A 13,467-nucleotide genomic window follows, 5' to 3' on the forward strand; every position below is an offset into this window, starting at 1 on the left:
GGTGAAGGTTGGGTTCCTGTGGCTCAGTGTCTTGGAGTGAAGGTTGGGGTCATGTGGCTCAGTGTCTTGGAGTGAAGGTTGGGGTCATGTGGCTCAGTGTCTTGGGGTGAAGATTTGGGTCATGTGGCTCAGTGTCTTGGGATAAAGGCTAGGATCATGTTTCTCAGTGTCTCAGGATGAAGGTTTGGATCACCTGTTGAAATTGTGGTCACATTACTCTGCTGCTTTGTTATCTTTATCTTTGTTTCATTAGCAGTTTCTTATGATCTCTCATCCTGGAGGACATTGACTATGTAGATGAATATTGGGCTCCTCCACCTCTTCGCATCTAGTAACATCCAGTCTTATATATGTACCAGGCAGAGCAGAGCTGATCAGTGCATCCTCTGAAGACATGGGGGTCTACGAGGTGACAGTGGTCACAGGAGAAGACATCCGTTCTGGAGCCATCGATACCATCTCTATCAGTCTTGTAGGGGTGAATGGAGAGAGTGCTAAGAAGAAGCTGTCCCATCTGTGGATACCTGGATCAGTGAGTGAGCTTTTCTTTGGCTTTGCAATTGGTGGGTGTCATAGTGGACTTCCTTACAAAATGACAGATGTTACTGCAGATCAATCAAGCCCTGTAGACCCTGTATCAGCTTGTCCCAGAATTGACTCTGGTCTTTGGTTACTAGTGTGTCCTGCAGCTGCTTTGGGCTGGTGTGGGTTTCCATAAGATTTGTCATGTGCTTTTAAAGTTGACCATCAAGGATCTGTAACCCTGACAGCTGAGGAACCTGCTGCGGCTCTGACCAGAATGTTCTATGGATCTCATGCCTATCTGTAGGTAGCTGACCCTACAAGGACCATACTGCTGCTAATATCAGTAATCAGTAATCAATTTATGAGGCTGGTGTCGTCTAACGTGGTACAGAAACTTTTGGGGCCCCCTAGGACCTTGTAGTTAGTGGAGGTTCACAGGTGAGGTTCCAGTTATTGTCCAGTTATTGGGCAGCAGAACACCCTATGTAACCTGTAAGGGCACTTTAATCAATTACCTCCAACACAGATATCAGTAAACTTTAACCGTATAAGTAACTTCCGAAATATTCCAGACACTTATTGCTGGGTGGAAAATTAGGTCGCAGCTGTATTTTTTCTATATAAACCTGTAATATAAAAGGCACTCGCTATAGAATCACACGTTTTTGAGCTCTGGAAGCTGTTTGCTTATATCTGGACTCCCAGCGGGCAAGTCGGCCAGCGGAGCAACCACCATCTCACATCTTCAACCACTTCAACTTGAAATGAACTATAAAATACAAAGGAAAAAACATTACAAAAACGATAACATCTTGAGTGTCGCCTCAATGAGGAGAAGATATTTAAAGGCACAGATCACCAACCCTGCTATAGTGCAATAGTACCCACATTTTTTACCTCTTTCATGTCTAACATCTAATAACATCAGTCTAGGAGTAGCTTCCCGGTGGACCTCACAGTCCTGTCCCCGTGGATACGTGTGTCAAGCCTTAGATTTTGGGGAGCCCTAACCTTGTGGTCCATGTTTTCTCTTCAGGTGTCGCACTACAAGGTGGACACGGAGCTGGACCTTGGGGAGCTGCAGGCTGTGCGACTCTACAAAGAGACTTACCTGATCCCGGTGCAGGACTCGTGGTACTGCCGCTATGTCCATGTCCTCTCCCCCGATGGGAAGCTCCACCAGTTCCCTGTGTACCAGTGGATCTCCGGCCAGACCAGTGTCCTGATCCCTCACGGGAAAGGTAGGTGATCCTCAGCAGGTGGGTAACCCTCATCAAGCAGGATGTTCCTGCACATTGAAGAAACATATTGGGCCTCATTTATAAAGGTGCCTGCGCCAGTTTAATGTTGTGGCTGCTTTGTGTCTGACAAGATGTGCACCTACTGCCTCATTTGCATATGGATTACACAGATGGTCATCATAGTGCATTGCTCCACAACATGTCAGCAGATTGTAACACTTGGAGAGGTGGTAGACTCCTCATACATTTCTGTAGACACAGTTCCTTCAGGGGGCGCTGCTTACATCCAGTGTTCTTTTAGGAAGAATATTATCCAGGACCTCTGGCAAGGAGGAGGAGCAAAAGAGCAGAGAGTTGGAGGAGAACAGAGATATTTACAAGTAAGTGACCCCATTCCCCCGTGGAGCAATGTGGATTATGAGGTTCCCCAGGAAGATGCTCCCCATTCATGTCTCCTTCTTGTGATTGTGCTACAGGTGGAAGATGTATGCTCTGGGGGTCCCCTACTGCATCCATGCCGATGGGGTCCAGGATCTTCCTCTCAATGAACAATACTCCAGTGTTAAGGACATCAGTTTCCAGCTCAACAGGAGTCTGGTGTAGGTTCCACAAATCCCCATTCATATCAGAAACCTGATCCTGTCTCACCTGGTGTGATGTATGTGAGATGGAGCTTCCATCACTGGTCCAGAACATGACTGAGGAGCCCAAGTGTTATACATCACGGCTCGGGGACACCAGGGGAACTCCTCAAGAACTGCTGAAGGTCTCCATCTAACCTTTGTAGTGGTGGCTTGCTTACGGTGTAGGTGGTCCCACAGAATAACACGTAGCTGATCCTGGGGGGGGGACACTGGACCTTCATATTCTCATTTCTGTCCATACACTGTTCCCCAGGAACTCATCTGTTTTTGCTTTCCTACAGGAGGATAAAAGGAGGATTGAAAGGTCTCATGAAATGCACCCATTCCTGGAGAAGTCTAGAAGACATGAGGGCAGGGTTTTGCTTTCACAGAAGTGACATTGCTGGTGGGTCTCCTCTAGTTGGCCATTCTTGGGTCATCATCATCAGACTAGATGATGTCATGAGCTTTGGTTGATGTTTGTGATTGGTCTTGTTGAGGCCAGACTGGACATCTGCTCTGCTCTGCTCTGGTTTTGGTTTACCTTCACATATTCCTTGATTCTTGGAGCAATCTTGGATTCTTGTCTCCATCTTTTTTCAGAGGAGGTCTCCCGAATCTGGGATGAGGACAACTTCTTTGGCTACCAGTTTCTGAATGGTGTTAACCCGATGGTCATCAGAAAATGTCAGAAGCTTCCAGAGAGCTTCACAGTCACGAGCGGCATGGTGGCCTCCTCTCTGGGGACCTCCAGGAACCTTCATGAGGAGCTGAAGGTAAATGTGTCCTCAGGACACTGATCACTTGTAATGATCCGTGTAATGACCCGGTGATGATCTTACAGAATGGGAACATCTTCCTGGCCGACTACAAGATTCTCCAGGGAATTCCTGCTAATGACTCCATCAATGGTAAGAAGCAATACATCGCTGCCCCCATGTGTCTGCTGTGGAAGGACCCCCAGGACCGGCTGCTCCCCATCGCTATCCAGGTATGGCCTCATCTTAGAGGTGTTTTACCCTCCTAGTAAACCACATTTCTTGGACAACTTGTCTTAAAGATGATTTTTAAGGCCCTCAGAACGAGGTGGGTCTCAGCTCCTATGTAATAAGTTCTACCACGTAGGGAGGTCTTGGTGCACACGATGTCCATGTCGTGGTGTTCTATGTGATGGATCGTTGCTACATTTGAGCAGATGCACAAATTAATTCATTCATGTGATCCACCTCATCTTCTACTTCCAGTTGGGTCAATCTCCAGGAGAACAGACCCCGATCTTCCTACCCAGTGACTCTAAGTGGGACTGGACCTTGGCCAAGATTTGGGTGCGCAATGCCGATTATCAGGTGCTGGAGACTGTCTACCACCTGCTCCATACTCATCTCTTTGCTGAAGTCTTTAATATTGCGACTCACCGTCAGCTGCCTCGTAACCATCCGGTGTACAAGGTGAGGAGATGTCCACCACGTGGTGGGATTCATGGCGTGGACAATACCAATGCAAGGGACATGTAGCAGAGAGGAATAATGTGGATCCAATTCACATTATGTCCACCAGCTATGAGGCGAGTTGAGCCTCTTGCCTCAGGCAGCACCACCTATAGAAAGATGAGAGAAGCATCAGCAGGACAGACATCTAAAAACAGTGTTTCTTCACAGCCGATTAATGGAGAACCCACAGAATGGTCTGATGAAGATCTCATGGACGGGGTAGAGAGGACATTGCAACAGAGAGTTTAGGTTCCTCCATGTCCATGAGATGATGACCCATCCCCCATCCATAATAGGCCGGTACATCTCCATGTAGGAAGAGATCTGCAGCATCACATTCAGACATTTCTTCTGCTGGACCTCAAGGATCCATGATGATGTGCCACAGCTTGGACCTCCTGTAGGACCTTCTATGAATATTCTTTTTCATCATCATGTTCTTCTCTCCTCCAGCTCCTCATCCCTCATCTGCGCTTCATTCTGGACATCAATACCCGAGCCAGGAAGGAACTGTTTGGTCCTGGGGGCATTTACGATGAAGTAAGGTTCTCATATTGTACATAATGAGCCAGGAGGCGGGGCAGTGACTACCAATTTCTCTTTTTTGCAGATTATTGCTCTCGGTAAGGGGGGATGTGATCATCTCCTCCGGAAAGCCATGGAGGAGGTGACGTACAGGGGTCTGTGTCTGCCGGATGACATTGAAGATCGAGGATTGGAATCTGTTCCCAATTTCTACTACAGAGATGATGGGAGGCTGATCTGGGAGGCGGTGGAGAGGTGCGCTACATGTGGCTTGTTACCACAAATTATTATGTATTCAGGATTTTGGTAGTTTCATGTGAAATGTTGTGACTGGATGGGATGATATTGCCGTAAACCATCTAGAAACATCCATGGGCCCTTTAATGGTAACAGATCCCTCTTATATAACGTAACCACAAATCACCACATCCTCTGCTGGGTGAAAAATGGTCACAGCTTTATTTCTCATTTTAACAATTCATGACGCTTAAGGCACTTGATTGCTTCAGGATCATCCTGCTCGGCTGCTGCTGGCAAGTCGGCCAGCCGAGCGTTCTCCTCTACACCTCACCTTTCCACCAGCTGAGACTTAGTGCATGTAAGTAGCAAAAACAAACATAAATTAACAAATGAACAAAAACATCTCAAAATAGGGAGGGAGGGAAGGAGGGTGGGCCGCTCTGGTGCCGCTAACAACAAGAGGCCGAGCATAGAAGGAAACAGTCTTATAAAGACCTACTCCTAAGTAGGAGGGGAGACATGAAGAGTTAGACAAGGAGGAGGGGTAAGTGACCCTGCACAACCCCCACAACTTTTATTAAAGTGCCAGTAGCCCCAACAATCCCCTAAGTGTGATTCCCTAACAAACCCCAGCCTCCAGTCCCGGGACACATTCCCTAAATGCTCAGGGGTACCCAACTACAGAACAGTGCCTACATAGTATCCATATCTATATACCGCCATACTGTGCCAGGATAATACTGCTCACATACCCTAACCCTGCTGTGCCTCCTCTCTGCTTCCAGCTTTGTCTCCAGCATGATGCGCTATTACTACGAGAGCGATGAGTCTGTGCGGACAGACCCCGAGCTGCAGGCCTGGGCGGCCGAGATCTACCACAAGGGATTCCTCAGTAATGAATCCTCAGGTAGGAGCCTCGGGACAGACTCCGGGGAGTGGGAATTCTTACTTTCTAGAGATGAGAGGATCCTATAGTTGGGTTTGGGTTCAGCTACTTGACCCGGACATATAGCCAGATTGGTGTCCAAACAGCCCAGTAACTAGCCCTGGATAGGATTGGCCAACCCACCAGGCCTCAGGGGGCTCCTCCACCCACCAGGCCTCAGGGGGCTCCTCCACCCACCAGGCCTCAGGGAGCTCCTCCACCCACCAGGCCTCAGGGGCTCCTCCACCCACCAGGCCTCAGGGGGCTCCTCCACCCACAAGGCCTCAGGGAGCTCCTCAACCCACCAGGCCTCACGGGGCTCCTCAACCCACCAGGCCTCACGGGGCTCCAACTTCCACCAGGCCTCAGGGGAAACCTCCACCCACCAGGCCTCAGGAGGCTCCTCCTTCCACCAAGCCTTAGGGAGCTCCTCAACCCACCAGGCCTCACAGGGCTCCAACTTCCACCAGGCCTCAGGGGGCTCCTTCTTCCACCAGACCTTAGGGGGAACCTCCGCCCACCAGGCCTCAGGGGGCTCCTCCTTCCACCAGGCCTCACGGGGCTCCAACTTCCATCAGGCCTCAGGGGGCTCCTCCACCCACCAGGCCTCAGGGGGCTCCTCCACCCACCAGGCCTCAGGGGAAACCTCCACCCACCAGGCCTCAGGGGAAACCTCCACCCACCAGGCCTCAGGGGGCTCCTCCACCCACCAGGCCTCACTAGGCTCCTACTTCCACCAGGACTCTGGGGAAACCTCCGCTGTCCAGGCCTCAGGGGGAACCTCAGCCCACCCGGCCTCAGGGGGAACCTCTGCCCACCAGGCCTTAGGGGACTCCTCCACCCATTAGGGCCTCAGGGGGAACCTCCATTAACTAGGCCTTTTACCCAGGAACATAAACCATGATGGTTATAAAATCAGGAAGACCATCTGCCCCCACCACTAGGGTGCGAGAGACCCTCCACCCCTGAATCTGTGGATGTCTCACTCCCACCTCTGGGTGAAGCACCATGAATGGAGAAACATAGAAGGACAATGTTAAACCCTCTAGGAAATGTCCGGTGCCTCTAATGGTTGTCCCACATCTGACCCACCAGGAATCCCATCCTCCCTGGAGACGGTGTCCTCGCTGGTGAAGTACCTGACCATGGTGATCTTCAGATGTTCTGCTCAGCACGCAGCGGTCAGCAGAGGTCAGGTAAGTACACTAGATACCATCCCTCTGCCATCCCTCAGCAGAGGTCAGGTAAGTACACAAGATACCATCCCTCTCCAAGGAGCCGGACCCACTCACTAGGGCTCCCCGGTGCTGGGTGATGGTAATGCAGCGGATAATGGGAGTAATGTTGACCAATGAGATGAGTTGTAACATTTGTAATGCCAGGAGGAAGCTGATTGGATAACGAGCTGCCACCTCACAAGGGGAGTTTATAAAACCCCTTTTAGGCCATTTTGCAGCATAAAAAATTTAATAAAAACACTCAAAAGGTTGTGTAGAAAAGCCGGGACAACCCCAGCAGGACAATGAGGGAAGATTCGGGACATTCTCCCACCCCCTTTTCCTAGGACAAACGTATAAACAATAATCCCTGATCCCGATCTATCAGAATAACGGAAAATAGCGCAAACATATCCAAAGCGCCAATTTTTCATAATTTAGCAACATGTGAAACATTTACTAAAGAAGGATCAAAAGCCTCTAGATAGTCCCCAAAATGTGAGCAAAGAAAATATATCGGCTTATGATACAAACACACAGCGGCCAAGTATGAAAAGTCATCAGCGCCAGAAGATGGAGAAACTGAGAAATGGGATTTATTGTGAAGGTTTTAATATTAATATTTTAAATATGTTAAAACACAATAAAATTTTTATACCGTATATATATCTATACTCCAGGGAAACACAAATAACTGGGAAAACTTATTGACTCAAGCATAAGCCTAGGGTGGGAAATGCGTTGGTGTAGCAGAGCCCCTAGTAATGCAATGCCCCATGCAGCCCCCCAGAAAATGAAGTTCCTTTTAGCCCCCTTGATGATGAAAAGTCCTGCAGTCCACCCCCCCCCCCCAAACACACATGAAATGTCCTGCAGCCCCTGGTTGTATACAGAATAAGCTTCTATACTCACCTTGAGGCGCTCCCGATGCTCCCCGCAGCTTCTCTTCCTTCTACTTTTCATCTGTAACTAAACAGACGAGAGGTGTCCACGCACTCTGCCCGGCGGGCACACTATGATGTCAGCAGCGGCGACACCCCCGCATCATAGTGTGCCCGCCGGGCAGAGTGCGTGGACACCTCTCGTCCGTTTAGTTACAGATGAAAAGTGGAAGGAAGAGGAGCTGTGGAGAGCATCGGGAGCGCCACAAGGTGAGTATAGAAGCTTATTCTTTATACACTCGAGTATAAGCCCAGTTCGGGTTTCTAAGTACATTTTCTTGTGCTGATAAACTCGGCTTATACCGCCGGCCTTAGGAGTCTGCCCTGCCCTACCCTACTCTACCCTCCCTCTATTTCCTGTGCATCTCTCCTGCCCAACACACAGGTAGGACGGCACTCCGCGTTAGTTGTGGTGCACGAGGACAGGCGAGGGATCCGCCAGACAACGTAGAAAAAGGTATCCCAGCACTCACGGAAGATTTTCTATGCAATCACTTTATTAGCATAAGTCATAGACATCTCTCCTGCCCGGCTGTGGACGAGGCCTCGCGAGTACCCAGCACCGTGACCACGGACAAGTATCTTCTGTACACCACAGCTTGTGACCCACGGTGCGGCGATGTGTGGATACGGGATGTACCGTGTGCTGCCCCTTTATCATCACCGTAGTTGCTGTAGCCTTTGGCAGCCGATGGATTGTGACTTGTCCTTGAAACGTTCCTGCAGACAATGTTTGACCTTGTGGATTTGCACTTTGTCTCCTGTGCAGTTTGACTTCTTTGCCTGGGTGCCCAATGGTCCTTCTTCTATGAAGAGCCCCCCTCCCGGAGCCAAGGGGGTCAGCACATTACAGAGTGTCCTGGATGCCCTGCCTGATGTCTCCAGCACCACCATCGGAATGGTCACCGCGTGGCAGCTCAGCTCGGAGCCCCAGGACCGGGTGGGGATCCGCACACTCAGTCCGCACATCTCCGGGAGGTCCAATGCTTTCTTGGGTTTATTTATGTCTTATCTTACAGAGACCTCTGGGAACTTATCCCGATGTTCATTTCGTTGAAGAGAATCCACAACAATTCATCCAGGAATTCCAGGAGAAACTTGCCGAGATATCCAAGACGATAAATGGGCGGAACCAAAGCAGGAGATTGTCCTATCTCTACCTGGACCCCAAGCTGATCGAGAACAGCGTCTCCATCTAGGACTGATTCTCCACCGGCTCCGTCAGATAACGTGTCCTGGTCTCACGCTGTGGCCTAAATGTCCGTCACCCCTCACCCCCCCCCCCCATATAGATTGTGAGCCCTTGGGGTCCTCCTCCTACTTGTCTTCTGATTGCACCTGTGTAATGTCTGTGACCCCCTTACTGATTGTACAGCACCAGGGGATTACTGCTGGTCTATAAATAAGAATGATTCTGGGTGGAAATGACCAGCAAAATAAACGATTGTTATTAGATTTATACAATGTTTTCTTATTTGTGTCCTGGGACCCTCAGCTTGTTAATTATAATCCACATAACACATAATCCAGAGACATCAAAATCCATATAACCCAAAATCCATAGACACAAGGCTATTGTGGTTCCACAGACCAACAAAAGGCAAATAACGAAATCTCCACCATCTTCTGCCCCTGTTTTCTGGTTAAACCTAAAATGTAGTTGAACCCCTTTAAGACTTTCCCTCCATGCATGTGTCGTCATCCAGAGGCTGCATCGGGGATGTGTCACACATTTTGATGTGGTAAAAGTATGAAATATAGCCACAAATATTTGTTTAAAGCCTCATTTGTATTCCAAGATAATCTGAGCACGGTCACATGTTTTGCTAGTGTTGCGTTTTGTAATGCTGCACTAGTGCACAGGGGGCGGGACTCGGCCCGATCCCATATGCATTTCCAGTGAAACACATGCGATCGGAGACTGGGATTTAAACAATAACATACACTGCGTCATGGTTACCAATCACAGGCGTTTACCTGGAAATGCAGATACAATCGGGCCAAGTCCCACCCCCAAAGCACCACTAGCGGAACATGTGATCGCACCCTCACACCTCGACAAATGTCCCTCTAACCCCTATGTTTCCACTGCCTATGAATAGCAAATGTTTCTTGATAAGACTTTCAGCGCCTTCCCACGTGTGCGTCAGGTCCCGTTACATGGCTGCTTAGGATCAAAACTAAACTTCAAAGCCAACCCTGACCTCATCCATAGGACATGAACATACGGAGACGGAAAGGAACATTCCAAGGGAAGAAAAAATAATACTAAATTATTTTTTAAGTATATAAATAGGAAACTAAAATCGGAGAGTGTGGGCCCTCTGAGGAATAACCTGGGGGTCATGGGGGAGGGGGATGAGGAATAACCTGGGGGTCATGGGGGAGGGGGATGAGGAATAAGCTGGGGGTCATGGGGGGAGGGGGATGAGGAATAACCTGGGCATCATGGGGGAGGGGGATGAGGAATAACCTGGGCGTCATGGGGGAGGGGGATGAGGAATAACCTGGGCGTCATGGGGGAGGGGGATGAGGAATAACCCGGGGGTCATGGGGGAGGGGGATGAGGAATAACCTGGGGGTCCTGGTGGAGGGAGATGAGGAATAACCTGGGTGTCATGGGGGAGGGAGATGAGGAATAACCTTGGGGTCATGGGGGAGGGAGATGAGGAATAACCTTGGGGTCATGGGGGAGGGAGATGAGGAATAACCTGGGTGTCATGGGGGAGGGGGATGAGGAATAACCTGGGGGTCCTGGTGGAGGGAGAAGAGGAATAAGCTGGGGGTCATGGTGTAGGGAGATGAGGAATATCCTGGGCATCATGGTGGAGGAGATGAGCAATAACCTGGGGGTTCTGGGGATGAGGAATAACCTGGGGGTCATGGGGGGAGGGGGATGAGCAATAACCTGGGGGTCATGGGGGAGGGGGATGAGGAATAACCTGGGGGTCATGGGGGGAGGGGGATGAGGAATACCATTACAATTGGGAGACTGCAACCCCAGCCACAAGACTCAGGGGAGTTGTTAGGGTTGTGAAAGATCTTTGGCTTGGGTCACTTATCCATGCAGGATCCTCACAGTGCCCTCATAAGGGCAATTATTTCACATGTCCCTAATAATTGGAGCCTCACTGACTGACCCTATGAGGTAGCCACCTCTCCTTAGCTCGGCCTCTTGTCTGTAATGGTGTCTGTTCTTGTGACCCTGCTCTTTACTGTAAGAGCAGAGACGCTATGGATCTCACTGCCACCGAGACATGTGCAACACCCCTGCCAACGTACAGACAAGGGGGTAGTTGTGAACAGCGCCCTCTACCTGTCAGGATCCATCTAGTGAGAGCAACTCACCCAAGAGATAATGCAGGGAGAACTTAGGTAATCTGCAGCTGTAGCCTCCGCCTGGAAAGGCAATAGTTAAATGGGTGTAAGATGTTATCCAACATCAGCTCCATCTCCATTATCCCAGCACCTACTACCGGGCTGGTGCATTATTTCTATGGACACCTCTCCATGACCTCTCCAGCACCAGCATCTGCTGTGTGACCGTTCTGGCCCATTTGCCTGCTCCCTGTTGTTCAATAAAGAACCGTGAGTTGATTTGCACAACGTTGCCTCCGTCTGATCCCTGGATACGGCTGTCACCACCACGGGCTCCCCATCCATCACCCAGGAGCTTATCTTACAGACACTCAGGGGTTGCCCCAGGGAGAACCAGAACATCAGCCTCTCCCTCCATATTTCTTGCACACACCACCTGCTGGAGAGCTGCCAGGCTGTAGGACAGCCCTCCGGTCCCCATACCAAGCACTGTAACCACAGCGTGCCCTAGGCCGCAACCGCCAGCCACTCAGGTATTCTGGGCCCGGCTGCCTCCAGGCCCCAAGAAAAGGCCCCGGTGGCCTTTGACCCGAGAGGGACTAATGCTGGTGGACCGGTCCATGTCATCGGATTATAATTTGCCGACCCTGATCAATTTTTATAAAACATTTACTATTTTTTTCCAGACCTGCTTCAAATTCCTAATCCGTCCATGTCATCAGCGCAGTGATAGAAAGTAGAACCTACCTAATGTACAACCTACCTAAATTACAACCTACCTAATGTACAACCTACCTAAAGTACAACCTACCTAATGTACAACCTGCCTAATGTACAACCTACCTAAAGTACAACCTACCTAATGACAGCAAGTACAGGAAACCCAGCGGATTGTATGTGGTGACTGGTGGGCGAGGGCTCGGAGGTTGGGGGAGATTCCTTAGCTCCTCTTGTTCTGCCTTGATGTTGGTTGGCCCTGGCTGTATCTGATTCATAGACACCAGTCTGGATCTATAGGGTGTGACTTATAGCGGGACCGATCCAATACTCCCATAAACACACAGATTTACACAGAAATCACTCAATGCTGGTTTATTCATCGGTTCATATCGCAAATTACGTTTCTACATCGGGCAAGAAGGCCAAAGACTGAGAGCAGGATGAAGTCTGGGGGAAGGCTTTAGGAGGCCACACTGTTCTCGATCAGCTTGGGGTCCAGGTAGGGATAAGGGAAGCTTCTGGTTTGGTTCCGCTTGTTGATGGTCTTGGATATCTCTTCCAGCTTCTCCTGGAACTCGTGGATGTAATCTTGTGGAGTCTGCTCTGTGAAATGTACATCGGGGTAACTCCCCAGAGGTCTCTGTAATGTAAGGAAGAAATGAGGTCCACAGCAGAACACATGGGACCCCCTCATCAAGAAGACAAAGGCAATACCCACCCAGCCCTGGAACTCGTTACAGGACCGCCACATACAGACCAAACCCATGGCTGTGGTGTTAACATCTGGCAGGGCTTCCAAGATACTCTGTTCAGTGGTGACCCCTTTGGCTGTGGGAGGGGGCCTCTGCATAGATGACGGAGCATTGGGCATCCAAGAGTAGAAGTCAAACTACAGAGGAGACACAGAACAAGTCTACCATCATCTACTGCCCCTAAGGAAAGTCATGACCACAATATCATCTGGTAGATATGGAAGGGTCTACAGTATGGAGGAAGTAATGGTCAGATCACACAGGGACATCAAGGACATCACAGGAGCCCCACACCTGACAAAAGGTTGGAAGACCACACATGAACCAAACGTGGAGTCCGGTGGGAGAAGACACTGAAGAAGGATCTCCTGGAGGGTGAGCGGAGACATTGCTGGAGGTACCTGGTGGTTACTGTCCAGTGTAGCCACTTTTCTCCTCTTTGATGCTACTTACCTGACCATAGTCGACCGCTGCGTGCTGAGCAGAACACCTGAAGATCACCATGGTCAGGTACTTGACCAGCGAGGACACGGTCTCCAGGGAGGATGGGATTCCTGGAGGAGGGTCAGATGTGTGAGAAGTTTCAGGACTGAGGGCTTCACATTCACCCCACAAGTTACACAATTGCGTCCAGCTCTTTACAAGTTATCCCGCCCATTTTTATCTTTATGTAAATGAACCCCTTGGTGCAGCAGGGGCGGAGCTGGTGCACCCGTTTCCATGTTGGTGACATCCCGAGGCTCCTACCTGAGGATTCATTACTGAGGAATCCCTTGTGGTAGATCTCGGCCGCCCAGGCCTGCAGCTCGGGATCTGTCCGCACAGACTCATCGCTCTCGTAGTAATAGCGCATCATGCTGGAGACAAAGCTGGAAGCAGAGACGAGGCACAGCAGGGTTAGGATCTGCTTTCTATGTTTACCTACAAATGTGTGGCCCTTTCTGGTCTCA

The 13,467-nt window shown here is 50.0% G+C and overlaps 2 protein-coding genes across 2 annotated transcripts in view; one reads left to right on the forward strand and one right to left on the reverse strand.

Moving 5' to 3' along the window:
* The first annotated feature begins 339 nt into the window (after positions 1-339).
* Positions 340-9,191, forward strand: LOC140117138 (hydroperoxide isomerase ALOXE3-like). Its single transcript, XM_072133594.1, has 14 exons — positions 340-532; positions 1,562-1,766; positions 2,068-2,146; positions 2,243-2,365; positions 2,692-2,795; positions 2,993-3,165; positions 3,234-3,380; positions 3,634-3,837; positions 4,333-4,419; positions 4,490-4,659; positions 5,430-5,551; positions 6,665-6,765; positions 8,497-8,667; positions 8,747-9,191. The coding sequence occupies exons 1-14, from the start codon at positions 395-397 to the stop codon at positions 8,924-8,926; spliced, it is 2,004 nt and encodes a 667-aa protein (XP_071989695.1). The 5' UTR covers positions 340-394; the 3' UTR covers positions 8,927-9,191.
* Positions 9,192-12,122: 2,931 nt separating this feature from the next.
* The window catches only part of LOC140117139 (hydroperoxide isomerase ALOXE3-like), a 51,748-nt gene continuing 50,403 nt past the window's right edge, over positions 12,123-13,467 (reverse strand). Inside the window, exons 11-14 of the mRNA XM_072133596.1 lie at positions 13,265-13,386; positions 12,971-13,071; positions 12,484-12,654; positions 12,123-12,405 (exon numbers count right to left, since the gene is read on the reverse strand). Coding sequence (XP_071989697.1) covers positions 12,226-12,405; positions 12,484-12,654; positions 12,971-13,071; positions 13,265-13,386 — 574 coding nt within the window. The 3' untranslated portion in view covers positions 12,123-12,225. The remainder of the gene's footprint in view (positions 12,406-12,483; positions 12,655-12,970; positions 13,072-13,264; positions 13,387-13,467) is intronic.

The sequence above is a fragment of the Engystomops pustulosus genome, chromosome 2 (genome assembly GCF_040894005.1).
Source record: "Engystomops pustulosus chromosome 2, aEngPut4.maternal, whole genome shotgun sequence".
Classification (NCBI taxonomy): domain Eukaryota; kingdom Metazoa; phylum Chordata; class Amphibia; order Anura; family Leptodactylidae; genus Engystomops; species Engystomops pustulosus.

Coding starts and splice junctions, on each gene's coding strand:
- LOC140117138 (XM_072133594.1), top strand. CDS start 395: ATGGGGGTCTACGAGGTGACAGTGGTCACAGGAGAAGACATCCGTTCT. Junction 2,366..2,691: donor CAGCTCAACAGGAGTCTGGT/GTAGGTTCCACA, acceptor GCTTTCCTACAG/GAGGATAAAAGGAGGATTGA. Junction 8,668..8,746: donor GCTCGGAGCCCCAGGACCGG/GTGGGGATCCGC, acceptor CTTATCTTACAG/AGACCTCTGGGAACTTATCC.